At 43.0% G+C, this 22,192-nt stretch overlaps 2 protein-coding genes across 7 annotated transcripts in view; one reads left to right on the forward strand and one right to left on the reverse strand.

Moving 5' to 3' along the window:
- Window positions 1–22,192, reverse strand: part of Kdm3 (Lysine demethylase 3) — a 224,312-nt gene that overhangs the window by 166,599 nt on the left and 35,521 nt on the right. For 3 of the 6 annotated variants that reach the window (XM_072015431.1, XM_072015432.1, XM_072015429.1), the window contains exons 2-6: window positions 13,819–14,070; window positions 13,220–13,333; window positions 9,245–9,439; window positions 8,369–8,453; window positions 8,017–8,105 (exon numbers count right to left, since the gene is read on the reverse strand). The exons of 1 other annotated variant lie outside the window; for it this stretch is intronic. In XM_072015431.1, the coding sequence (XP_071871532.1) occupies window positions 8,017–8,105; window positions 8,369–8,453; window positions 9,245–9,439; window positions 13,220–13,333; window positions 13,819–14,070 (735 nt within the window). Of the gene's footprint in view, window positions 1–8,016; window positions 8,106–8,368; window positions 8,454–9,244; window positions 9,440–13,219; window positions 13,334–13,818; window positions 14,071–16,118; window positions 16,227–22,192 lie in introns of those variants that run through there. 2 more of the 6 variants (XM_072015434.1, XM_072015430.1) reach the window with 2 other exon arrangements.
- The window catches only part of LOC139993592 (uncharacterized), a 116,532-nt gene that overhangs the window by 28,173 nt on the left and 66,167 nt on the right, over window positions 1–22,192 (forward strand). The window lies entirely within an intron of this gene.

A 22,192-nucleotide genomic window follows, 5' to 3' on the forward strand; every position in this document is an offset into this window, starting at 1 on the left:
TCTCCGATTTCTGGCTTTACGAGAGACATTTGGTAAATGAATTTCAAGCGTATGTATCAGCTTTTAGAGACTCGAATTACGTCGACATAAAGCAGAGCGTTCGTTATGTCATGAAACTTTGGATCGAACAGCAAACCATTTGACAGTACAATTTCCCGTAGCGAGGAAACGCATCGTCACGATCGTTTGCATAATGCCTCGCTCGCAATCGAATTGGTCGGAAGATTTATCGAGCGCTAGCGTGTTCCTCGCTCGAGAAACGACGCCACAAGGAAAGAGAGAAAAGCCAGGGGAATCTTTTGTGCTTGGCTCGGCGCGATCTCACGGATCGACGGTATCTAGAGCAAGTTCGCATCGGTCGGGCTCCAACGAGTGCGTCTCGTGTCGAGTCTACGCTGTGTGAGAGTATCTCCGCTAATTTCACTATACCGTGTACGTGAACAGAAGCCGAGATTGTACGCGGAAACCCATTGTGACTTGGCCAACCGCGAACGAAATGGCTACCTTTACGCTTTACTGGTTACGGCTACGCGGAATTTATTGGCAATCGATAGGGTTCAGGAGCGTGTGCCCTGCTCTTTTCGCCAAATCCTCGATCATTCCGAGTATCTAAATTTCTTTGGCTCGAATTCTGCATTTCAAATGTATGTATATACGTCTTATACTCTACCTCCCTCTCTCTTTCTCACTCTCTCTCATTCTCTCTCATTCCTTCTTTCTCTGTCAGTGGACTCGATTCCATTCGATTGATAAAACTTCGGGTTCCAAGTGTATAAATAAAACGACGCGTTGAACGATCGGCCGTGCACGAGGATAGACCGCTATGCATAGACGATGAAACGCGGAAGGTAGGGCGAACAAGTCACGGAGCGTGGCGGCTTTATTTATGAGGCTTACAAAGTATCGATCCGGCACGTCATTCGGGAGTAGTTCGGCCAGCCGGGAACTTTGTTGTTGGGAACTGAAAGTTTCTAAGCGGGGAAAACTCCAGCACAAACAGGTGGAACGGGCGATGAAGGCCTTCTGGCGCCAGCCAATGCTACCTACGTACTTGCCTGTGTATGAGTGCACGTTACCCACACAGCGAGTCTAGGCTGCTGTACGAAGCACATCGATGTGGAACGTGCACGTGCGATTGAACCCTCTGCGCGTTAACAATATTGAGAGAGTCGGCGCGAGGGAGGGGCCACAAACAACCCTCCGCCACGAGAGATTCAAGGAGAAATTGCCAGGGTCAACCCCATCTATCGCGAGATGCTGCGGAATAAATGATCCTAAGCCCTACGATACCGGCCTCCGCTCTTTGCAAATAACTCTTACCGGAAGGGGAGGAACGTCGTTTCCGTACCGATCAGTCGTGCAGTATAGTATAAGGATTTCGTTCGAGTAAAATATCCAGTGACAATTTATTACCAAAATTCCAGAGATCTATCTATTCGCGTCGAATCAAAGGCGCCATTTCGTTTAATGGAAAACTGTTCATTAGGGACGCGTGGAAAATGATAAGCTTTCGGGAACGTAAATATAATCGCTGGATAATTCACGGGGCGCGGAAACGAAATTCTCTGAAATACTTCAAGCTGAATAATTTGTTCGCGAACGCGTTCCCGTGGTAGAGAGGAAGGGAGAGAGAAAGTGCGGTCGAATGCGGTATCGCAATTAATTTACGTGCTATTTTCTAACGAGCATTTCCGCTCGATGCCTCTTTTTTTCGCTTCTGTATCGGCAAATTTAACGAATTCCATTTCTTCTTTTCTCTATTTCCTCTTCTTCTTCTTTTTTTTCTCCCTCTTTTTCTCTTTTTTCGTCAGCGTAATAATTCGATCTTTGTAGAGGTCAGTCGACTTTTCGCCCAGGACCCTGGCGATTAAACTTTCATGAAACTTCCGATGCAAATTTAATTACCGCGAAATTGAGTCGCGCACAAAAGAAGCGAAGCGACGTGGAGCGTTTGATCGAATCGAGGAATTCCAGGACGAGAGGAGCGCGACATATGCACATATTCGATTTCGCTTGGAAACGATAATCCACTGACTCGTTTAAAAATGTCGGCCGTCTCGTCCTCGGATCGGACGAATCGATACACGATCCACCGCCGAATCCGCTCTCGCCGGTAACGCGCTATTGCTAAGCGGAAGTATTTCCGTCGATACGGAATAAATGGGAAAGCTGGGTGGTATCCGGACAGGCTCGTTAACGATTCATAACCCCTACACTGCTTCGTTCGCGTATTTCGTCGATGTCTGGTCGAATGCGATTACGTAAGTGTATATCTCTGAATCTCTCAACGTTCAAACGTAAACAGAATAAAACAAGAGTGAAAGAGGAATTTGTTCGGTCGACCGAGAGAAGGCGGCCAAATTTCGAGGAACGCGAGCCAGAGGACGCCGCGTCGTGGTGAGGTTTAAGCCTAGAAAGGGCGCAAAGTTGTCGGAATTCCAGACAGTCGGGGAACGAAATTCACCAATTTGTAGGCTGATGTTTTGCGTTAGCTCTGGCCGGGCGGCAGGGATGTGTTTCGCGCCAACCACCAGCCACCCCCACCATCGTGGGCCCCCACCAGCCTGACCTGCCTGAGAATCAATACAGCTACCGACCGCCGCCCCAACCCCATCCAGCCAGCCATACCGTGCCCCACCTACTTTCCACGCTACGCACCCCCTTTTGCCATTCTCGAGTGCCGATTCCCATTCTGGGTTCGCAGCTTCAGAGCCCAACTTCCACCCTGTTCTCTCCATACTCTCGCGACCCTTGCCACTCTGCACGTTTCTCTTTCTGCCACTCTAACCCCTAGGCCTGCATTCTCCCCTCCCTTTATGCTCATCCCCTTCCGTTTCATTCGGATCCAGCAACCGCTCGACCATCTCTCTTCTTTCCATCGGTATCCCACTTCGCCCCCCAGGGGCGTCGGTCTCGCTCCACCTCGTCGACCAACCCCTCCACCTCTGTCCTCCCACGTGCCACGAGGCTCGGTCGTTTTCTTTGAGCCGCCGGTGCAGACTCGGCCAACCACCCCTATTGGCTGAACGACTCTTTAAAGCGGCTAGATACCCCAGCCAGGTATAAAGATGAGACGAGGCCGATGAAAATGGTAGAAGAGCTTCTGAAGACGGGGGCGGAGAAAGGAAAAAGAAGGGTGAAAAAGCAAGGTGGAAACAAGAGGAAGTTTACGAGTCCAACATACCAGGTGAACTTGAGCAAAGTTCGGAGGAGGGAGATTGGCCGCCGGCCAACCCCCTTGCTCTCTCTCGCTAGGGTGTTTGCCCGATATTTACATTCGGATGAATCGGTCTGTCCACCGAGGGTATTTCGAGTTTCGGCTGTTGCGATGTCTGATTTGGTGCTGGCATTCGTTTGGATTGTTAATTGAGCTGCCGACGAATCGATGCTTTTCGCATGAGTGGAGGAAAAAATATTGGCCCGCGTCGAATCGTTAGCCGAGCTAACGAACTCGAAATGAAAGTCGTCCTTCCTTCGTCTGACCTTACTTATCTTCTATTCTTCTCGATCCAGTCTCTTTTGTCTTTACACCCTATACATAATTTATATCTTATACTCGATAGAGGAACAGGTAAAGTCGGTGACTCGTAGAGCTTTCGGCAAGAGTTTCCCCTCGCTAGCGAAGAAGGCATTTAATTGACGACTCCAAGACCCCTTTTAAAGAAGCTGTTCGTGGATTTAATGAGAAACACGAGGAACGGGATGCCGTGAGGGAACTACCAATCTTCCCCATCCCCTTTCTCACGTATAGGAACGCGTGAGTTGGTGTAGACCGAATTCCTTCGCGGGACTCGATATTGTTGGGAGATCCCATAGCGGATCGGGAAAAGGAAGACGAAAGTGCGAGGGGAGATTGCACCGTTACGCGTCGATGAAAAAGAACAAAATATAAACCTTCTTAGACGAATTTCAATCACGGACATTTCAACAAAGAATAAAAAGCTGTTGATTTATTCTCTTTGGTTCTTCGATTTGATCGATTCATTTTTAGATAATCGAATCAGTATCGATAAGTCAAAATTAATTATCCAATTTTTCTTTCAGAAAATAGAATTGGTAAAGTGGCTTATGACTAATCGTAATTACGCTTTTATCTCTGATTTTTAATCGTTATCAAAGATAAACGAGCGATTAAATGGAAGGTAATACGTTAGTGTTTTAAAAATATCTCATAGAAGATGTTTTTATCGTCTGAATTTTTCACAGTCGAATAGTACAGTCAGGTTTTCCCGTAAAAATTCGTCGAATCGTTCGGACGACGATTTCTTCGTCTCACGGATAATCCTTTTTATAAAGTCTCCACTTTATCTCGCAGTTTCTTCGAAGCGATACGACGAAATATGAATGAACGTTTCGCGGAGCAAAGTGTTCGTATAAGCCGGGTAAAAAAGGAGGAATTCCCGTGGAACGTTCGAAAGGCAAGAGTTCGTTCACAGTGCAATCTTTAAAGTGGCTCTAATGGCTATTTCCAAGAAGCGTCTCGAAACTGGAGAGCAAGTTCCATTACGAGCAAGCAGTCGCTGGCTTAATCCCTTTCGGCGAGTTTTCGAACTCGTATAAGCCAGCTCGGAACTTCCTGACTTAGGGCTGTCGACCCAAAGTATCCTGCGAGTCACGAATTCCGCCAACTTTGCACGCAGCCTTCGAACCAGCTTCTATACTCGACGGATTCCAGTCTCACAACGGGACCGCAGAAACTGTTACGTCGCGATCTTCTCAGAAACTACATATACGAGTTTCAAAGAAATTCGAAAACACGAGGAAAATACAACTGGAGCCTGTTTTTTCATCATTTTTCCTTCGTAATATTCTGCCAGTTAATTATTTTGTCTTTTAAATCGATAATCTTTGTTATCAGAATTCGCTGATATATCACGAGAGGTGAAACGCGATTCATTAAAGATTAGAGCATTTTTTCTGATCTACGGATCCAACGGTTTGATAAAATAGAAGTCAGTGAGAATACACGTGGAACGCACGATATCTACATTATTTCATTCGCGTTATGATTAATATTATTTCTGTATTCCTGAAATTCCTTCGTTAAACGAAATTAAACGACATCAAACGTTTCATAGACTCTATTTGAATATTACGTGTCACTTAGTTCAATTACCACCGTACAGTGGAATGGAAACATTAACAACTATTGTAGAAGAAAGTTTATTACTATCTTTCGACTTATAAAATTCCATCTATGATAGAGCTGAAATAGATTTGCACGTGGAACGTCGCGAATGAAAGTACAATAGATAATTCTTGCGGGTTAGATTTTAGAAGTAATTTCATGCGGGTCGGGGCAAACGGTTGATATAATCGCGGAGCTCGAATAGATTTCGCAGAAATGATTTATGGAACAGCCAGTTGGCAAAGGAGGGATCGAAGGAGAGAAGAGAGGGAGGAGGAGATTCCTCTCGCATTAACGAGATTGTTAGGTCGATGGATACAGAGAATTCGGAGTTCTCCGTAAGAAGTTTTTCTCTCGCGAGGTAAGAAGAAATTTCAAAGATGGAATATCTCTTTCTATAGACGCTGGCAACTCCGGTGACATCGAATTCGAAACTTTCACACAATTACTCGCTAACGATAGAAAATTCCGGATCGTCGAAAGTCGTCGCGCCGAGCAACCAGGATTAACGCTACGGCTTTGCCGCGATTGAGACACCGAACAACTCTGAAAAGCGACTTCTGATTGCCGTTTACGAACCTACCGTTTTCAGCTTCGATTGATCTAGTTTCTCGTTCAATTACCGATGCGATTAGGTTGCTTCGAAGATTTCGTCGAATTCGCGAATTTACCAGTAACATTCATCGGCAAAATAGACGATCTATTTTGCCAAGGAACTACTTTATTGGGTGTAAGATTGGTTTACGAGAGGACATTTATAGAAGTCTGTTCCGAATATACAGATTTCGAATATAAAAAGATTTCGAAACTTGATTAACACCGAAACAATATTCCGATTATGTTATCGAAGTCTGTATATTATATACAGTTATGTATATTATATATTATGTATATTATATATTATATATATATAACTCCTATATTATATATAGAAGTTACTTATATAGATATTCATTGCAAACGTACTTCATCGAGGTCATGAAATTATTTAAGACCACTATAATTATTCCTTATATTAATAACTGTTGATATTTAGTGTGACTCTATCTTTAGGACTCTATTCATAGGTGTACATATATTTGCGATAAATAACTCGTAATCGGTGTAGCTATTTTCAGATTCTAAAACTGTCGTGATACACCGTGTAACGAAATGAAGTTCGTTGAAGACGAACAGCGTGGTTGAAAAAAAAAGGGCGAAGGGGAGGGGTGAATCGAGAATGCACGGTGACGGAGATTGTCCTTTCGAAGGGACCGTCTGGTATGTTCGATTGCCGTCTCGCCAGGAAATCGAGCGAAGAGAACACGAAGAAGGTGGGGCAACCGCGTTCACGACGAACGGAAGTCGGCCGCCAAGGTAGCAACGGACTCTATTCCCGATTCCTGAAAGCTCGAGGGTGCCGCAAACACGACTTTATTGATTTCCCGCATTAAAGGGAAGCAGTCGGTTCGCACACAGAATCACGTGCTTTCGCCAAATATTTTCCGCTTTTCTTGCCTATTTTTTCTTCCTTCCTTTCTTTACTTATAATGACCCACAAATGTATTCGACATTTAAACACTTTGTCTGTGTTCATAGGAACACGATTGCATATAACGAATGTACGTTTTGCGCTGTTCAAACAAATATCTTGCAACTTCTACGTACATGCACTTTCAGGTTTGTTCCAAACGCAGGACAGGTAATATATTCATAAACGTACTTGTTTCTACAAGTATTCGAATACTTTCGCGAACACCCGCATTTCGGCGGTATATAGCGGTGCTATTATATCTTTTTAAACCTTGCGGTTTGCCACGATTCGCGTCTTATCTGCCATTGGTCGATATACGTATATTCAATGACGGTGGAAAAATTAAGAAATCTCGCGGTAACGATGTCACGGTAACGAGCGATAAGGTGATAACACACGGTACGATAGGTTGGAAGTTACATTGCTCATTATCTCGTAGATGCGAAAGTGGTATTCAAGGACGAAAGAATTTTCGAGCCAATACGCGACAAGCTTGTTTACTCATCGAACGATTCTTATGTTACGTGCCAACTTTGTTTCGTGTACTCTTTTTTTTTTTTTTTCTTGGCAAATAATTGGGAGAATGAATCTAAACGAAACGAATGTTCGTCAGTCGAAGAAACGTGTTTTCTTTAGAGACATAAGTTGTCTTTCTATCGTCGGAAGAAAATTTATTTGAGTCATGTCGATCGATCAGAGGGGAGCTATCTTTGCAGAAGTTACATGTTTACTTCGAGGAGGTTATCGCGCTGTTCAATTCGTGACTCGAAACAATCAGTCCCCTGATCGAGGGAACTTGCGAACACGTCACGATCTTGAGCAGGTATTAATCAAGATAACGATACTAATCAGGTAACGAGTAACCGGAGTGGGACCGTTTCTCATGTTGTCTTTGAAAATATTTCTATACCGTCTGCCTCAAAGTGGGAACTCATTTCTCTACGGGGCTATACGCCAACAAATAATTGTCATGCAATTGTAAAACTTTACATATACGTTTGATACGAATTATTGTAAAATATCATAAAATAATTGATTTTTAGTTCCACTTTGAAGGTGGTATCGTACAAATGATATAAGAGTACGTGTCGATTCGAAAGCAACCATTATGTTAATAATAAAAAAATAAAAGAAGCTGCGAAAAAGAACAGAAGCGTTGCTTCTCTTATATACAAGAATCGAATATTTTGTACAACTACGTTACGAAAGAACAACGACGATGATGTATATCAGTCCTGACGTTTTGACTTAATAAATAAATTCGAAAGAGAAGCGAGAAAAATGGAAAATGTGGTATGACACATTGCTCTTGCCGTTTATATTATCGTAAACTACATAGCGATTTAATAATAGAACGGAATTGAATTTCACTCACCACAACAAGCGCGTGCGTCAGAGCAGTCGATGACCTCGACCTCCTCGGTGTCATGCCGACGACCTCGCCTCTCATGATACTCTCGACGACTGCAGAAAAAGGAACGAGCTAAAATTGACACGATGTTCTATCTCTTTTTTCTCTCTTCTAAAAAAGTAATATTCGCTTTGTAAAAAAAAAAAAATAAGAAAAAACATTTATCTCCTACAGTCACTTCTTAAAGAATTCCGTTAGAAGGTAACAAGTTTATTTCGTTAAAAAGAGAAACGACATGGAAAAGTTGGTTTATCCGTCTATCGGAAAGATTCGATTCCGTGCGATTATTTCTAGCGAATATTATTCGTGGACTCACCTCCATCGCCAATCAGCCGCATTTGTACTAAACTAGGGTCCTCGTTGTGATCCTCGAGAACCGTGTCATCGGTGACAGTCAAATCCTAAAAATTGCATCGCAGAATCATGAATAAGCAATAAAAACAGAAATCAATCGTGATTTCGCATTCTGACATTTTGGATTTATTACGCTACTCGAAACTGTTCCTCGAATCTTGAAACAAATATCATCGTATATTAAGTGTGCTAAATACGCGAGAGACGATTTATTATAGACAATTGCCATTGATCGATGGATGCTATGGTCTGCGAGGTCTCAAATAAACATCGAGCTGGGAATTCCTTGGGAAAGGAAGCAACGATGCGAAAGCGTCTTTCATTTTCGCGTCGACTCGATCTATAGATCGAGACATTAGACTAGTTTCGAACAGTGATAAATCCTTCTTACAAGCAATTTACCGTTCTTGCGGGTGTTTGCGTGGAAAGACAGAAATCGAGTAATATATGTCCCCGAGCAAACCGTATTTGTCAATTTAAGTGTCAAAGGTTGTTCCAGTCGATGGACTATCGTCTCGTTGAACCGTATCAATGTAACTATTCCCGTCGACGAGTCTAGCGAATCGATCGTAACGAATCTTGCGTAAAACCTAACGGAGAACTGTTTCGGAAAGTGAAAGTCTCTACGATCTTCTGATTCTCTGCTCGTAACTATCGTCGATCAAACGATAGGATTCATGAATTTTTATCGTCTTTTTAATTCTTACGAAAGTACTCGAATGCCAATGGAACGTGAAAATGTTTAACATAACACGTATAATACGAAGGTAAATGTTTTTCAAGGTAAGCGTTCAGATACTTTCGTGACCCAGTGTACGTGGAAAAAAGAGGACGCTACCTTGGTGGACTCGTTGTAACCAACGATGACAGCGGTGTACCATTGCGTAGTGCCCTCGGCCCGATAAACCTCGACCCTGAAGCCAACTAGAACGCTCGGCGTGGTTAACAGGATTCTCTGGCCATCCTGCATTTCTGCCCATCGCCTGACAGCGCTTGCCCAGGGCACCGAGCCCTTGGTCAGCTCCCAGTCCTGCTGCAAGAACAACGATCGGTTGAAGCGTCGTTATGCGAGGTCTTATCGAGACCTGAAGTTCGAGTAGAGAATCGTGTAACGCGCGAGTACAATAGTTTCCCATAAATTGGCACGTTCATCGAGTTTTGCAATTTTCAGATTTTTAAATTTTCCATAAACGAGTAGAAATTCGTAATCAAAATTCCATCACAGGTTGCTGCGGATCCTCGTCGTTTGCATCGATCGACGCTTCATATAAATGAAATTACAAAGCATAGAAACGAAACTAAAAAATGTGAATATTTTGACACGCTATAGATCTCCATGATTGTAACAAAGAAAATATCGTCTGTCGATGATTCGAGATGGAGGAGGAGGCGAAATAGACGCAAGTTCGCCATCGATCGTCTTCAACGAGCAAAGCAGAGTTCCTCGAAACGGTATCCGATGCCTGGTCTCGTAATTGGGTGATTAATTGTTCCCTGTTGGCGATTCATTGCGCGTACCACGCCTTACCGATCAAACAAATCCGATCTGCGCGTGGTCGACTCCGTTTCGGTTTGGCCAATTCGTTTATTCGAATCGATAAAGCGTCTGGTAATTGGTAAGTCGAAAGTGGAAAGTGGAGAGCCACAGGGGCAACAAGCCTGGAGGAATCCAGTCGAGTCTAGGACGTAACAGCTCGATCCTTGGGAACTCGAACGATCGATAAAGTCGTTTCTCTGCTCGTGTCGTTTCACGACAACTTTTTCCTCGTCGATACTCTCACGAACACACAAAGTACATACTTACACACGCGTTCGCCGAGGAAGCGTTGCGTCAACGTCTCGTTACGTCATGATCGCCCTGTTACGTCAGATGCGTTGTGCAATCACGACGCGAAGCATGACGGTGATGCACGATAATGGTAGTAATATAACGGCAATTATAACGCTATTACCGAAGCGTCGAGAGCGCTTAACAATTTGCCCGACGTTCCATGTAATATCACCACTGAGTGGCCAAATCAACGTCGTTTCCTAGCGACATTTCACCGCGCAACGGTTTCCTATCGCACGTGTACTCATCCGTTACGAGAATTTTCAGCTCCGACTATGATCGAAGAATAGAAAAGTAAAGGATCGACCAAGTGGCAAGAGTAAGGCGTCGTGAAAGTCGAGGACAAGGTGGATGAGTACTTGCGCGACTGACTGTACATATTTCCAAGGATTATAACCATAAATCTTGCTCTTATCGATAAATCTTTAGGACGCAGCGCGTGTAATCTTACGAAAGAAAAGATGCGAAAGCTGTAGTGGCGGGTTGCATCGTTGTATCGCGGACCGTTAGGCAAAACGGGAATATGTTGGCGCCTTGCGTTGGCCGTTCTCCAACGTTCGACGATGTTGGTGCACGCGCGGTGTCAACACGAGTCACCGAACCGGCAGCTGCCAACGAAACAAGAGCAAAGAGTAGGGTAGCTGTTGGAAGCTTCACGCAAGTCGCGAACGAATATCCACGTGATCGCTTCTTCCCGGGCGTAAGTACGTGTCGGCGCGGCACGGCGCGATTACACGGCTCCCTCGGTATGCGTGTTGCTAGCTATGCGCCTCGAAACAGCTTGCAGAAAGAACCCGTTGCATTTATAGTTCAGGGTCAGCAGACTCTTCACCCTTTTGCGGTCCAGCCAAGCCGACCAATTTCTTTTCTCCTTTTTCCCCCTCCTCTTTTCCTCCCTTCTTTCTTTTTCTTCGTCTTCTCTTTTTCACGACTATTCTGCGCCTCTTTCTTTGCACCTTTCTTCTTTCTATATCCTTCAGGTTCCTCTTAACTTCATCTTCTTGGTTCTTTTTCACCAGTTGGACTTTGCTACGCCATTGTCGAAGCTTCTTTCTCGTCCTTTTGTGGCACGCCGCGTCGTTGCAGCCATATACTTTTTTTGCTCCTTTCGCTTTGTTCACTGGAAACATTCCTACGTCTTATTTTTCCTTTTCTTCCGCCGCTTTCTTCTTTCGTTCCACGCTTGTTTCTTCTTTCTTCCCCTTTTTCTAGCTTCTCCTTTCTCTTTTTAAGATTCTGTTTTGTTCTGGCGAAGGAAAAGTGCAGCTGCGGCTATCAGAAATCGATAATCGAATGCGAAGCCGGTGATGGCCAAGCACGAGCAATTTCCCCTAACCCTGATGAAATTATTTCTGCCGTGACATTTTTTTCTCTCCTTCTATTTATTGCGCGTAACACGGTGAAGTTCAATTGTCAGGCCACGGGATCATTTTATCGATAGCCTGGCAACTTTCCTTTATACGCTGCTCTAAATAATTAGAGGATCGCTATTATGAATGGTTCTAGTGCATCAATGAAGCGGATAAGAGGCAAAGAAGTCTTACAAGATCGATAGATTCGCCGTTCTTCGCGTATATGCTGCATCCATTCAACTATTTAATGCTACCGATAGAACTGCTGCGTTTTAGTTTTTTCCAAGCGTTTTAAACACTATGTTTTCTCTAGCTTTGTAAAAACGAACGAAACAGCTAGCAGTAAATTTGAACAAACATCGCTACGTAAAACGAGGGTATTTCTGGTTTGGAAAAGGAAAAAGAATGCAATTCCAGACACGGTTTGTCGTATTCTAGTAGCAACGGTTGCGTCAAAGAGAGAAAAAAAGACGTTAAAAGGTAGAAAATTTAATCCAAAGAGGCAGAAAATGACAAGAGACACGCTATTTTCCTCATCAAGTGGAACTATCTGTGCGGTAATCGTCCTTAATACGTAACCAGCGCAGATAGGCTCGCGAAACTCCGGTGCAGCTGATCTCCTGACCACGGTCTTTGTGCAACTTTTCGCTGCACGTGAACGACTTACAATTCGTCGGCAGCCGAGAAAACTTTTAACGGTAAAAGTTCCGCTAGTTTAATTACTTGGAAACAATTCCCCGCATCCGCGTCCGTCCATTCGAACGTAAAAACTTTTCAAGCATGTTCGCCCTCCCTCCATCGCAGAAAAACCACACGCTCATCGATTTATCGTTCCTTATGGATGTTTCTGGCCGCGTCTTCGAATATAGAAAGTCGATCGCGTAAGGGTTGACATAGATAGACCGTCCGCTTTCCGTTCTGCCTTACACGCGTTTTAACAGTCCATTAGGGGTTGCAAAGTGTCCTTCTGCCGTGGTTATTTCAAAGAGGCGGACACGTCTATCTTCTACCTTACGTTATATCTAAAAATGATTTCTCTTCTGTGTTTACAAGGCAAAGTCACGGATTATTCGATTGTTATAAAACGGCATGACACGTACAAGTAAGTTAAGTTAAAAATTGTAGGAAAAAAATAAAAATAAAAAGGAAGGATAAAACGAGGACGATTCTGCGGATTGTAAATTTTAGGTGACCCTGGATGACCTAAAGGCGATATTCGGTCACCAGAGATCGCATCCCTCGAAAGATTACTCGTAGTCACGACAACGGTTCCCCCGAGGGCTGTCGGATAGGTCAATAGCCTCGCAACTTGCTGCCAAGTTTCCTCGCCGCTCTAACGAAGTAAGTTTGCAGTTGCGAAGCGGCTGGATCGGTTTAGGGAACTTGCGTGCCACTTAATCGGCCAAAGATCTCATAACAGCGCTTTCTCGTTGAAAAGAAAAAGCCGGAGAGACTTCGTAACGAACTTGATATCCGTCTGATCGATCGGAATATCATACGCTGGTCTTTGTTGCATGAGAGAATCACACGTTGCAAGTTGAATTTCTAAATATTCAGAGTTCCTGACGAAAGCGTCGTTCGCGGATGTACCGAGGAAATATAAGAGAAATAAAACGAAGATGATACTCACGGTAAATGGCTTCAGCTTCGAGTAGTCGACGAAATCCAGCCTTCGATCTTGCATGAACTCGAGAGGCATCGCGTCTTCCGGTAACTCTGCTCGCGCCACCAGGGGGTAAAATGTCTGCAAGTGAGTTTCGATTCAGGATTAATTTGAATTCGCTCATACCGCGTTACAGAACTACCGAAATATTTACATATTACACGGAATATTTAATGAAACTCTCTAGACCCTCTCTTCGCAGAACAAGGGATGACGCTTACAATTGATGGCGCATTTATTAAAATTAAAACTTGCTCTCTTAATTATCCCTAAACGAACGGAGCAAAGGGGTGGAAAATGGCTACGTTGGATGTACTTTCGCGCTGAAACGCAACGATGATCGCGAATATTTTGCATATAAAGTGGGCGATATTCTCGTCTATTCGAATCTGAAAGTTGCAATTTTGCGACCGCGTTTCTGCGCCAATGGACACTTAAGCTGGATCAACGGAACGTCCTGGCTGATGTGGCTACGCGAAGGGTTCGTTAATCGATAAAGCGTCCGGGAAAGAAGGACGCGCAAGGAGAGGCGAAGGGGAGAGAAACGAAGGACAAGGCGCACTTACTAGAGCCGGCCAGGCGACAGTGTTTGCGACAGCAGTGGCACCCCTCAGGGGTTTCCCGTTGATACGATGATGGTGGTGGTTATTATTCGCGTGATTGTGGTGATCGATGGCGATGAGGCTGGCATGCCTGGGGTCAGGTCGCTCGGCCCAATACAGACCCTTTTCCACTAAGAAGAACGAAAACACTGCGTCTCTGTGCGGCGATAGCCATTCTCTTCTTTGCCACTCTACGTCGTCGTATTCTACGAGGATCTGCAAGAAAGACGTTCGTTCATGTACCGAGCTTCTTCGACACCCAGGGTTCGATGACACTATCGTCCGTCTACTGCTATTCAATCGAGCTTTGTTCTGCTTTCTATGGATCGTTTTACCGCGAATTCGATACGCCAACTTTGTCCTTCTCGTCAGCCTGTTATTCGTCTTAAACGCGTACTCGGCTTCCACACCTTTTACGAAACATTTGCAAACTTCGTTGATGCTACAACGAAGCTCGACTAAGCCAAGATATTAGCTTGGCAACTAAGTGATTGCGGATTCTATCATTAGGTGGTAACGACAAAATCCGCAATCACTTAGTTGCCAAGTCAACAAATCCGCCAATACGTACATTTAAGCTGGAAAATATTTACCGCGAGTACATACTTGGCGGAGATCGCGCAAGTAATTTAAACGATCAATTATCCGTTATATTAACGAGCCCCGATATCGAGTGCCAGCGTTTCCGACGTATGTGACTCGTTACATTACGTACATACACGTTTAAAAACCACTCGATGTATATCTGCGATAAGCGTCTCGCAAATTCTATAGACATTTTCGGTTTAATAACGGATCGATTTGCTTATGCAGCTTGATGTAAGAAATTAAAACATTCTGCCTCGTAGCAGCGTTATTACGCGCGTTTAGGTCTTAAACGGAACTGTATAAGTCTGTCTCTTTGTGTCCGTCGACACAGCGAAACGAAGGAGAGAAAAGAGGAAAGACGAAAAGAGAGGCGAGGAACAGAAGTTGGATATCGGTCGATTAACGATATCCATTATTCATAAATCACGAGCGCCGTTAAAGGGGCAATGAAAAGGGGGAGAACGGTGAATTCTCACGGCCGGTTTACTCCGGCTCTTCGTTAACGCGATAAATTCGACGCCAGGGAACAGAGAGCGATCGCTAATTGCATGGTGGCCTGCGCGTCGCCTAATAAACGCGATCACTGTGTCGAGTAACCTGTGGTGAAAGTGACCGTGTATCGTTTCACCATCGGCAAATGCGTCAAACTTCCTATTTATACAACTTTCTGACGTAACGCGATATTTTTTAACGGCCAATATCGCCGTGTACGATATAACGCGACGCCCGTTTGAATTTTCGCAGCGCGGATCAATCGGGCCGACTATTTGTCGTCCGTTCGGTTGATTTTACGAGCGAACGCAAGCCCCAAACGATCAACATTCCTCCCATGCAGCGCAACGAACTCAAAGGCACACGCGTGACCCGTTACGGCCGCGGCGCGTCAGCCAATTAATACATAAATCAACATTAATCGGAGCTGCTAGGTCGTCGAGGCCGGCGCTTGTACCGATGTTTTCCGAAAGGGCTCTCTCCGATATATGATGTATACATTTTATACTCTTCCCACTGCGATAGATGTATCCCTGTAAAATGTTGCCCGCGTGATACGACATCGTACAATGTTTGCGTCGCGATGATACATCATAATACCGAGAAAATTGCGGCACGCCTCTGACAGCTCGTCCATTTGCCTTCTTTCACTTTTCTTTCGTTATATCTCTGCTGGATATGAAAGTTACAGAGAAACGTTACTAGAAAAATGAAAAAGAAAAAAAAAGATTCGGTTAAGTAAATTCTCAAAGTTTCGAATTTTGTAATTTCCAAATATGTCAGTCTTTTGCTTCTCCAATGTCTGTGCGAATGTCTAAGTTTTCAAACTGAAAGATCTGTACCGATGAGCGGACAGCTGAGATATAAAGATCGTATTTATCGAAAGAGAAAGAAAGGCGTAACAGTAACGACAATTTTTCCCGTCGATTTACTCGAACCACTGGACAGTGGAATTCTGCTTGATTTGTTCCAGCAACGACTTCGAGTTCCCAAAGTTATTGAATCTGCCGTTTCGCACTCTTTCAGCCATATCTTTAACGGTTTCTTTAACGATTCTTTCAAACACTCTCCGTTAACGACGTACCTGTTGACGATTTTCCTATGTCCAAACCTAACCTCGAGCGATCTCGCTACAAAAGGAATGCTGTACGCAATAGCGCGAAGGAAACGTATAAATTACTTACTTCGTTATCCGAAGGCGCTATAAAACAAAAGTCCTCGGGGACCGGCCAAGATAAATCTCCGCATGCCCTTGATTTTATCGAATACACGGTCATAGCAATGTCCGCCAAAAGCGCGGGGAAACGAGGCTCGTTGGTTCCTGGTTCGTCCGCCAGGCGGCGATACCTATCGGAGTGGGGATCAGTAATGGCCGCCAAGATTTGAAAGCTCCGCCTCTAGGGAACGTTTTGGTACCGCCCGATTCCGTTGCCAAGGCAACCGACGATCGGCCATTTTGTTCTCATGACCTACCACAACCGTCTCCTACTACAGACACGAACCTTCCCCCTTCTACCTTCCACCTTCGATCACGATTTACCTCGCGCCCCCACCTTCTCGTATCGCGCGCCGTCGCGGTCCGTTTCGTGTTCCCCTCGTTCCGAACGCGGAACGAGAAGAAACGGTGCACGCGTGTTGTTCTTCCCTCCAGCCAACGATACTTTCGATTCTTTTTTTCTTCCCTCGTATCTCGCGTGTATAGTTGCCCGCAGAAGTGTTCGATCTTGTACAAATAAATTACATGTCTTGTACGAAACGTTTTCAAGTTTCATTAGAACCATAATGACACTCGATTATCTTGATTGCATTGGTATATGATATATGTATTGGTACATTTAAAACAAATCGGAAAATCCGTGTAGGAGCTACAGAATATTTTACGCTGCTGCATATCGCACATTATAAATTCTAAAAGTATCGAAGCAGTCGATTATGCATAATATTCGTAAACCTCAGCACTCGGTGGGATCGTATTTAATACATACTTTGTACATAAGACAGCTGGTTATGCTTGATATTTTCATTGTAGATACGCGTTTGTAATATTAAATACGTAGTCTGGAATTCCTGTGTACACTTTCAGATTGGTATTGTGCCACTATTTAATCACGATAATCGTGTCTCATTGGAACGCACACAATGCACACGATAATGCCATATGCATAAAGATTTTCTATTTCAGGTGTTTTAATACTTTCTCAGAATGTTTTGCTTCCACTTTAACGTGTAATTTCTTTTTTCGCCAGACGTTCCTTCCGTTTTTAACGTCGAGAAAGGCGGTCTGGTTTTGTGAAAAAGGAGAGACGCTATGAAATAAGGTGGTACACATTTGCATTTTATTCCGACCACTTCCCGATCAGATACACCGCACGTTCGCGCCCCGTGTTTGTTCTTTTTAAACCTAAAACGGGGGCTATTGGCTCGCTTCCTTCGTACCTTTCGTGACTCTAATCGCTATCATTCCCACCTTCTGGCGACGTGAAACAACGACCAGAGGCGTGGAGAAAAGTCGCCTTGTCCCCAGATTCTACGGCATAGATAACACGTTCCTAATACTCGATCATTTCAACCAGGTAATTTCTTCTATATAAATCAGCCTCGTAAATCACCGTATTCAACTGATCTAACATCAAAGAACGTTCCAAAACAAATTGAAGACGTTCAAAGTACCACAGAGGATATCGGGTTAGAACCGTTTCGATGAAGCGGAAACGCCGATGAAATAGGATCGCCAAGGTCATTGGCAACATTTTTAAACCGTGTGTCATGCATCTGTCTTTGTATCTGCTTATTTTAACAGCAACGAAAGCAAGACCGATGACACGCGTCGTTCGAGTGTTCAAGGTCATCAAAGGTTACTTCGAACGTTATACGAGCCGTCTATTTGTCAGACCGGTTGACTTCACGTAACAAAAAGTGGAGGAAATTGGTGAAGTTGTACGAGATAAGCATCGATCAAGTGGATCGCAACGTGAAGTTGAAGAAACATAAAACAGCTGAGTCGACCAGAGTTTGGACTGTAAACGGCTCATGCAGCGCGTGAACTCATTTTTATTTTTTTTTTTTTTTTTGTTTAATCAACGGTCCACTATGAAGCGTTAGAGTGCATATTTCGAGTCGATCGACAAACACATAAATCATTCGAACAACGGTATACCATGCGCGTACTTGGACGTGTTCCGTTACGCGTCCACCTTACTCCACATGTTTCGATCCGCGGAAGAATGAGTGACGGTTCTAAGGAGTACGATGACGTGGTGGACGCGGTCCACAGGTTGGCAATTACAAAGAATTGGAGGAGTAAGGTGGAAAGAATTTCAATCGGGGAAAAAGTTCTGACACGGTGCGGAATCGGAGGCAGAGTCGAAGCGAATTAAATGGAAAAGAACGGACCGTCCCTCGATGGCTGGTTGCGCAAGGTCCAATTAACCATTACGTTAAATACAGCTCTCTAGTTACGTACGCTGTGCTCTTCGATCATTTCATGCTCACGTTCACTTTTACGATGCCCTTTCGCGACCCACGGGCTTCCTTTGGTTTTTGCAACGCGTGCTCGATAATTAAGAGGCAAGTGGCGCTCGTGATCCCTGAAAATTGCTTTGTTTCAGAGCTACGTTCCTCTTGTTTAAACGTAGGAACCGTCAACGGGAGAAGTTCAACACTTGCAACGAAGAAATTCCACGACCGAAACGTACGTCCATGTACTTTGCAAAAGCTCAAGGAAATTCTCAAAAGTTTACCATTCTATTGGAATTTATATTTTGTCATTACCACCTAATGACAAAACCCGCAATCACTTAGTTGCCAACCTAATAAACCTATGAAGTTTCTATGAATAATTACAAAGTCCATCGATAATTTCTCGTTTCGTATATTTTAAACGAGTAGCATTTATTTAATTTAAAAAAAGAAAGAAGATGGCGGGGGAGAAAGGAATCGATCAGGCGGACCGTGATCCCTGAAAATTGCTTTGTTTCAGACCTACGTTCCTCTTGTTTAACGTAGAAACCATCGACGGGAGAAGTTCAACACTTGCAACGAAGAAATTCCACGATCGAAACGTACGTCCATGTACTTTGCAAAAGCTCAAGGAAATTCTCAAAAGTTTACCATTCTATTGGAATTTATATTTTGTCATTACCACCTAATGACAAAATCCGCAATCACTTAGTTGCCAACCTAATAAACCTATGAAGTTTCTATGAATAATTACAAAGTCCATCGATAATTTCTCGTTTCGTATATTTTAAACGAGTAGCATTTATTTAATTTAAAAAAAGAAAGAAGATGGCGAAGGAGAAAGGAATCGATCAGGCGGTGAGTATTTCGAGGATCGTCGGATCCAATCGGTAGCCCAACAAACTTGCCGAAGTGTTTGAACTATCGAAATGGGAAAATAGGGCGAAAGAGGGGAAGAATAGGGCTGGAAAATAAGCACACGAGGAAAGTTGGTTTCCTGCGACAAACAGGCCGGCATTCCACTTGCGTGAAACGCAGTTTCAAAGGGCGGCCTGCGTCATCGCCTGCGACAGGTCTGTCGATCGAATATTGGATCAACTCGCGTCAAATACTGGAAACGAGAGCACGGAAACAACTGGAAGCTCGGCTATTCGTCTGAACGCGAAGAAAATGAAGATGGAGAGATTCTCCTATATGCGAGCCTCTTATTCAATTCCGTTCCTTTGTTCTTAATCGGAATTTGTTTAAAAATATAGTCCTTTGAAAGACTATTTTACGAATGGAAATCTGTTTGCCACGTAAGAAGGATACAACAGATCTGCCTCGTCTCTTGCCTATGAAATTTTTTCCCGAATTTAATAGCTTACGTTGGATTCCGGCGAATTATAACGAAAAATATTACGATACGATACGGCATTGTACGAAGTTCGTGTCGAATTTTTATCTAAATTTCAAATTTCGTTTCAGTTCATAAAATCAAAGATCGTTAGAGCGAAATTATATACGTACGCAATGATCCCGGTGATTTCGTATTAGTCACAGTGTTTTAAAGACAAATAGTTAAGTTTAACGAGTATGGTGCTAAAACAAGTCGTAAGATGTTCAAGGCACTTTGTGAATGGCCATTCTTCGTTCCCTGTTTATACTCGACGAATATAACAAGCCAACAGGTAGATGGAACGACCTTTCGTAATTTCTTCATTATGAATATCCATTTCATTCTACCTGTCGTACTAAACTCTACTTTTATCTAGACATATCGTCGACAGAAATTTTGTCAACTGATTATTTATTTCGCTGTTCCTTTCAATAACCACGAAAACAGAAGATCCAAAGATAATACGAAGTATTATATATGTCGGAGATGAAAGAACATCGGGGCCTTCCTTTGGAATTTTTGGGAAATCCCCAATGCTTTAGTCTAGACTTTTTATTATAGCTGTTGTTTATGATTTAATCCGATTATGTTTGCCCTGATTTATGATAGTAGGCTTGGGCTCGAAGTGACACATCTGGTCGCTAAACGTAGCCATGGTCACGGGATGGACGTTTTTGCCTAAAAGAGATACGACGCAGTTGTATGGCTCTCCTTAAAAAGATAGTTAACCTAAGGAGTACAGAGAGGTACATAGCAAAGTACATAAGTTCAGTTTCATTTGGAATTTTGATAAGTAAGCAAGCGCATTTGCTATCCTATTGAGAAAATTCAGTAATAGATATAATATAAGAGTTAAGAACCACCAAAACCCATTAGTTACCCAATTATTCGACACGACGGATCAGATCCGCAGACTAAAAATACCTCTTAGATCGAAGCATTAGATTCAACTAGAATTAAACACACTATAAACTTTTATAATCCTTTATAAAGTTACAGCACCACGCCAAAAAAATTTACTTAAAATTCTGTATGAGAATTGATTGTAAATAATCTACTAAATAAAAAATAAAAATCTTAATTAAGACACAACTAGTCTATGAAAGGCGATGTCTATGAAATCTGGAATTTTTGGCAACCAACGAGTCAGAGATAACTGTTGAAATGGTCACCACTTTTAAGAAAACTCTACATCTGGTCCTTTTAGTTTTCTCAAGCACCGAAGCCATTGATAGCATATAGACAAAAGACTAGGACGAAGACAGACCACAGTAGACAGGCAACGATGGCTTCTGGGCTTCCAATCACAGGGTAACACTGCTAGCGTGCGAATCTGGACCAGCTCAAATTATATTCCTACTTGTATTTACACTTCTGTATTAAAATATATTTTCTACTTTACAATTTATCCACGCGTTCCTCTCTTCACACATCTAATAACCTCAACAATAAGGAACGTACGATCAACGTCTAGCTACTCTATCAAGTAGATCCTGTTTCGCGCGAGTGTATTCCTCGTGCGTTACTCCTGAAGGCGTACTTTGTACGTGGATGGAGGTAGTTTTATTCGACCAAGACGAGGGAAGAGAGAAACTAAAATTTTCGAAAGAGTAAGAGATTAAAAGACGGATCAGATCCGCAGATTAAAAAGACTTTACCCTTTAGATTGAAGCATTAGATTCAACTAGAATCAAACATACTATAAACTTTTATAATCCAAGTTACCACGCCAAAATAATTTACCTATAATTCTCAATGAGAATTGATTGTAAGAAGTCTACCAAATAAATAAAAAAAATCCTGTTGACCGTGTATTCGTTATTGAACCTAAGATTATTGTCATTAGCATCTCGAGTTAATTGTCAAATTCTGTAATAGTCACATAATCACCTTGTAAATTTATTATTATCTTCATTTAGTGATTAAGTAATCATTGTTATTATAATATAAGTCTTTAGTGAGAACTTGCTAGTATGCAGTGAATTTATTATTATCTTCATTTAGTGACTAAATTCACTGTTAGTATGCAGTGAATTTATTATTATCTTCATTTAGTGACTAAATTCACTGCATACTAACAAGTTCTCACTAAAGACTTATATTATAATAACAATGATTACTTAATCACTAAATGAAGATAATAATAAATAATCATTGTTATTATAATATAAGTCTTTAGTGAGAACTTATTATTGTACAGTGAAACTGTTTATTGCTAGTGAACTTTATTCTGTAATAATCTGTGGCGGTACTCGACCACGGAACTTTCCAATGGCTTCGCGACACAAAGCGCTATACCTTCAAAGCGTAAGGCCGATACACATGTACCATCGATATCCTACGGTTCTTTCGCCGAATATTCGGAAGAATGCATACGCGGCAACTGTCGCGGTCATCTTATACACGCGTGCGTAGTGGGGA

Source organism: Bombus fervidus, chromosome 13 (assembly GCF_041682495.2).
Source record: "Bombus fervidus isolate BK054 chromosome 13, iyBomFerv1, whole genome shotgun sequence".
NCBI classification, from domain to species: domain Eukaryota; kingdom Metazoa; phylum Arthropoda; class Insecta; order Hymenoptera; family Apidae; genus Bombus; species Bombus fervidus.